At 32.2% G+C, this 6606-nt stretch overlaps 1 protein-coding gene across 1 annotated transcript in view; it reads left to right on the top strand.

Moving 5' to 3' along the window:
* LOC107732092 (arf-GAP with GTPase, ANK repeat and PH domain-containing protein 3) overlaps positions 1–6606 on the top strand; it is a 177268-nt gene that overhangs the window by 92829 nt on the left and 77833 nt on the right. Inside the window, exons 4-6 of the mRNA XM_016543339.1 lie at positions 1161–1246; positions 3650–3791; positions 4178–4312. Coding sequence (XP_016398825.1) covers positions 1161–1246; positions 3650–3791; positions 4178–4312 — 363 coding nt within the window. The remainder of the gene's footprint in view (positions 1–1160; positions 1247–3649; positions 3792–4177; positions 4313–6606) is intronic.

Here is a 6606-nt window from a genome sequence, read left to right as displayed (position 1 = left end):
GTGATCTAATGTATATATAGTTTATAATATTTTATAATTTATTATATTTCTTACTGTAAAATAAAATTTGTTTTGAATTAGTCATTTAGAATTCATTTATTTATATAAATAGAAATTATGTTAATTACAGTAATTTATTGTTTCAATATTATACATAATTTATTATATACTTTTATTAAATACATTTTGTATTAAATAAATTTTTTTATATTTCTATTTTATATTACTTAATTTTTTTCATATTTCATATTACTTATTTATTTTCATTCTGTCAGCTAACATTGTTACATAATTTCTGTACCATGCCACTGTACCATTCTGTGCCTTTCAATGGCTCCTTATTTAAATTCCTAACACTTTCAGGTGAAGTTCAACCAAATCGAGCCCTTTCCTCTCCAGGCTGTTCATATATTCTACACATTGCCTTGCCTCCTTCACCTGTCATAATCTGTGAAGATCTCACCCTTCCTCTTTTGTCCTTCTAGAAGATTACCGTAAGGCAAGTTTCATTCGGCTCCACAAACTTTCCTACTATAAAAAAGTGCAATTTAATTTGAGAGAATCTCAATGGCATCAAAGTTCCATCAGCTTTCAGCGCCAGCGGCTGCAAGGAAGGGAAAAAACACATCTGTGGAGAAGGGAATAAATGAAGGGTGAAAAATCAAAGTCTCAGACTCTCATCTCGCTGCTGGTGTCGAAATAACTCAGATTTCGGATAAGGCTTGCCTAATTTCATATGCTGGCTGATATTTCTTTTTTATCAGTGTGTTAACAGAGATTCCCATGTTTGCATGTGCTGTATAATGAAGCAGGAGCGATGGGCGGCGCTCTGCTGGGTTTAATCATTAGTCATGTTTAGACATGCAAACACATTCATCCCAAACACTCATTTACACGCTCACTAACTCATTCGCTCTTTCTCTCTCTTTCTCCATCCCTTGTCCAACACTTCACAACTGCCAGAAGGTATGCTTAAGCTGAAAATGGGAAATGTTTGTGCGATCAGATTGACGGGGCTAGAGGGGGTTCCTCAGGGGTGTATCTTCAGTCCCTTAATCTTGATGGCGTTGACGTCAGCAGCACACTGCCTGCTGGTAAATGAGCTTTAGAGACGACCGTGTTGTAGAAACAGTATAATTAATGTTATTCTGTTCTTGCAGGAGGGAGGTTTAAAAAGGAGATTGTGGTGGATGGACAGAGTTATCTCTTGCTGATCAGGGATGAAGGCGGCCCGCCAGAACTGCAGGTAAGCCACAAGTTCAATATGAAATCAGCAGAGTTATTATAGTTAACCAAAACTAAAATTAAAACCATAAAAAATGTTACTTGAAATAAAATAAACATCAACTGAAATAAATATAAATATACTAATATATATTACATACTGTATATAAAGCTTTTTATTTCAGCTAGATGCCAAGACATGTGTGTGCCAACAAGTATGAAGTTTTTTCTTCCGTGGAACACAAAAGGAGATATTATGCAGAATGTTCATGCTGCTCTTTTCCATAGAAAATTGATTGTACAACAAAGTGACCAGTGGCTATTGAGGTCCAAAAAAGGGTGAAAAAGCACCGTACATGTGTTCATCATGACTTGTATTATAGAGAAGGAATGATTTCACAATTAAAATATGATATACTGATAATAATGCATAATGTGCAGTATAAAAATGGATGTTCATTATGAGATTTGCTAAAGATTACATTTAACAGTATACTTAAATTTGTTGTGTTTTTATAGATTAAAGTAAGTATTAGATGACAGCAAAGGTAAACATTGTAAAAGTAGGGGAAGTTGGTCATTGTATGCTTTCACTGTATGGAAAAGAGCAGCATGAACATTCTTGAAAATATCTCCATTTGTGCTTCAACAAATCAAGTCGTTTTGGGTGAATTTTCTGGTCATGTAAGGACGTCTAACTGAAGAGTTTGTGGATAAAAAACTGTTTAGATATTTCCATGTAAAGTACTAGTAATACCCCAAACACCTTAATTATCTTGTTCAATTTGCAGCTCCAGGGCTGCATGCTGACGCGGCGCTACAATAATTGATGATATCCGAGAAAGTGAGATTTTTCACAAGTTGAGAAAAGCAGAGAACTGTCCAAATAGCTGCTAAAATATTCCACAAATGTGTCTCCCAGTCCTCATTCCCCCAGCAAAGAGCGGGACACGGGGCCATGTCGAGATGAACCGCTGTACTTGCCCCGTGGGGCCCATTTCAGGGTGGCCCTATTTTCACATTTTGCTGCGGCTCAGTGTAATTATAGTCTGATGGTTCTCACGGCAGCTTTCAGCCGTGGATGAGGACTGGCTTCCTGTGTTGTGGGAACGGGGATTTCGAGTGAAACTTTTCTGCCAGTGTAGCTCCTGGTGGAATAGCGGCGATAATTATTCTCTGTTAGTCTGTGTTCCGTTTAGCTGGTTTTATGGTAATGCGTAATTGATTAGAATGCAAATTACCACAAGAATTTGTAATGTGGCCCTTCAAATTTCAAGCAGACATCAATGAGTGTGTCTCAGGCCTCTGAAACAATTCAAGTTACTGGTCGTGTAATTTATCCATGATTAGAATTATTCTCCTGCAGGAAATGGAAAACAAATAGAGGAATAACTCACACGTAGGGCTTCAGTAAAATCACTTAAAATGACTGAAATGTACCTGCCTACACTACAAAACATAACTAGCATATAACATGGTTCATCGGCTCAGTAGCTGTTCAGATGGATAGATAGATAGATAGATAGATAGAGAGGCTTATTATATTTAACAGAAACTAAATTAAAACAAAAAAAAATTTTTTGATATAAAATAAACATGAAATGAAATAAAATAAAATATATTTGTAAAAAATATTTTACTAGTTACCAGGGCATAATTTATTTTAATTTAGTTTATCTTGATGTACTAAACTAACAAAAATAAATAAAATAAAATAAATAAAATATAAATATAAAAACAAAAACAAAACCGTCAAAAAATTAAGAAAAAAAACCCCCAAAACAAAATTGCTCAAATTTGAACTAAAATGAGCATGGAAAATATAAAACTAAAATAAATAAATAAACTTCTAATAATAAATAATCTTCTAAAAATGAAAAAAAAAAAAAATGCTAAAATTTGAACTAAAATGAAAATGGAAAATATAAAAATAAAAACCTATTAAAAATATTAACAAAACTGCAGTAGTGTCTTTCAGTGATACAAAAATAATACAGAAATACTAAAGTTGATACTAAAATAATGCTGTGTATGTGCATATATGTATATATGTGCATAAGTGTGTGTGTATATATATATATATATATGTGTTTGTTTTACGAAAGAAGTTTCTTTTATTTATTGGAAATATATTTATATTTTTATAATATACATTTTGCAATGTAAGCCTGTTGAATAAAAGTATTAATTTCTTTCAGAATAAAAAGCCTACTAACCCCAGATTTTTTATAAATACTAATAAATAAATACACAAAATTGCTAAAACTGTAACCAAAATTACGATGAGAAAACTAAATGATAAAAACTGATTCAAAATATTAATATAATATAATATATCCTTTAAAAAAGCAAAATCTGATAGCTAAATCAAAAGGTGTTATTTTAAAGATGCTGAGATTGCTACGGTTTTGTTGTCGTGTTTCAGTTTGCTGCCTGGGTGGACGCGGTGGTGTTCGTCTTCAGCTTGGAGGATGAGATCAGCTTCCAGACAGTTTATAACTACTTCCTGCGCCTTTCCAGCTACAGGAACACGGCAGAGGTTCCCATGGTGCTGGTGGGGACGCAGGGTGAGTCATAACACCATCACTGACTCTATTATTCTTCTACAGTAGAACACAGGATGCCTTAAATTTGATGTGCACTTGTTTTTATTAAATCCTCCATGAAAGTCTCGCACTTAGTCATAGTCTAAAGGTGATGAAACCATTCGTACATTCGTCTTGCTTTAACAAAGCAGCAGGATATGAAGTCTCATCTGCAGTGAGCTGACAGACTCTTTCTTACACATTTGCCCAGTACTTGTTTGCAAATTGCACTTTGATGAGACAACATAATTAACAATTATGAGCATGTAGATGCTGTACTGTCATTATGTGTGTCGAAGAGTGAGTTTAAAGGAATAGTACACCCAAAAATGAATATGCTTTGTCGTATCCCATCATATGATTTCTAGATGCCATCAGCGCTGCCAACCCAAGAGTGATAGATGACGCCCGGGCTCGAAAACTGTCCAACGACCTGAAACGCTCCACATATTACGAAACCTGCTCCACCTATGGTCTTAACGTCGAGAGAGTCTTTCAAGATGGTGAGATACCAGATGTGTTAACCAGTGTCTCTGAACACTTTAAGTGTTTATCCTCAGGTGTGAGTTTACTAACCCAGGGCTCTACAGTGCGACCATTTCAGTCGCATTTATGAATGAACTGCGTTTTTAAACGAATCTTGTGAGTCAATGATTCATGATTACCCATTCATAACGACTGTCACTTGATTCATTCCTGAATGAATCAGCCGTTCGAATGAATCAATTGAATAAATGATTCGGTGATAAAATCAGTGACTTGTCGCCACCTGCTGGCAGTTTGTTTCCCTCATTTTTGATCATATTTTGGATTATTGATTAGAAGGTGCTCCTAAATTTTTGACTGTGCTCCTAAATTTTTTAAGTTAAGAGCACAAGTGCTCCTAAAAAGAAAAATAAGCGTAGAGCCCTGTAACCTGGTTTGCAGTTAACATTCTCTGTTCTTCATGACCTTTAGGGTTGACCTCTGTAAATGAAGTACATAGCTTGTCTTTTATATATAAATGTGGATCAGTATAAGACCGAAGTACGTTGTTGATCCTGATAATTTTTGGTAATATTTTATGTGAATCCTGTGTAAGCATTTATAATTCTAAAGTTATTTTTGTGAAAAGCTTGTAAGAATGTTTTTAGAACAACAAATCTAACCCATCCAAGCCAGTGGAATTTTATCCATTTATTCAGAAGTGCAGCCATTTATTCAGAAATGCTTTTTTTTTAAAATATTTTTTAAATAATAAAATTTTTTTTTTCCATTTATTAATATGACTTTTTTATGAATGACTTTCCATTTTATTATTATTATTATTGGTGTTGTTTTTGTTGTTAATATATTTACAATAATAATAATAAACAAATAGATTTTCATTTACACTGTAAACATAATGAAAACAACAATAATAATAAGGAAATTATTATTATTATTATTATTATCATTATTATTAGTTAGACACAGGCTAAAACTTTTTAATAAGCAAAAATCAATTTTCATTTACACTGTATAAACATAATGAAAATAATAATAATGATGATGATGATTATTATTAATTATTATTTTTATTGCTGTTGTTATTTTTATTATTGTAGTAACAACAAAAACAGTAATAATAATAATTATTATTGTTGTTATTGTTATTATTATTTAGACACAAAAACATTTTAATAAACAAAAATGAATTTCCAGTAACAATAATTATTATTGTTGTTGTTAATATAATAATAATAATAAACAAATTGATTTTCATTTATGCTGTAAACATAATGAAAACAACAATAATAATAACAAGGAAATAATAATTGTTATTGTTATTATTATTATTATTATATTAACAACAATAATAATAATTATTGTTGTTGTTATTATTATTTAGACACAGACTAAAACTTTTTAAGAAGCAAAAATTAATTTCCAATAGCAATAATTCTTATGATCAATGTTGTTGTTGTTAATATAAATAATAATAATAAATTATTATTATTATTATTATTAGTTAGACACAGATTAAAACTTTTTAATAAGCAAAAATCTATTTTCATTTACACTGTATAAACATAATGAAACAATAATGATGATGATGATGATTATTATTATTATTATTGCTGTAGGCAATAATACAAAAACATTAGGGCTGTGTATCACCAGCAAAGTTACGATACGATATGTATCACGATACATAGGCCACGATACGATACATATCACAATACAGGACTGCACTGAATTTCACCTCAGCAGAATTTAGTAAAACAACTGTTTATTAAACTCTGCTTACTATAGGGCCTTTTATAACTATTGGCAGAACAGGCAGTTGACCTTGTTTACATTGTGCACTCCCCACCAGGTACAATATTCTGATTCTTTGCATCTGGTTTTTAAGCCCATAAATAATAATGTACTCGTTCTAATAAATTTATATTGTAATGTACTCATATTAATATATTAAAAAATCATCTTTACATTGCTGGTAGGTTATCATTGCAAAAATTAACACACTCTACGTTTAAAAAATAAAAATAAAAATGAGAAGAGTTCTGTATCTAACGCACACACACGCTCAGTCACTCACACAGATCACGTTGCGTGCGCACACTCAGACATTCAGCAACACAAACTTATCAGCGCTGCCCCGCAATTTTATCAAAAAAATAGCTTAATCGCTCAAGAGCTACATTATCTTTCTCAACAAGGAGCTGGTAACATTATTGTTTCTAAAGGAATTAAAGCCACAGCTTCACTGTTAATAGAGAAACGCGGCAAAACGGTGGTAATTCATACATACACAGCCTCTCTCTCTCTCTCT

Source organism: Sinocyclocheilus rhinocerous, unplaced genomic scaffold (assembly GCF_001515625.1).
Source record: "Sinocyclocheilus rhinocerous isolate Xijiao unplaced genomic scaffold, SAMN03320098_v1.1 scaffold97, whole genome shotgun sequence".
In the NCBI taxonomy this organism is placed as follows: Eukaryota; Metazoa; Chordata; class Actinopteri; order Cypriniformes; family Cyprinidae; genus Sinocyclocheilus; species Sinocyclocheilus rhinocerous.
Note: the sequence above shows the minus strand (reverse complement) of the source record. Positions and strands in the feature narration are given on the sequence as shown.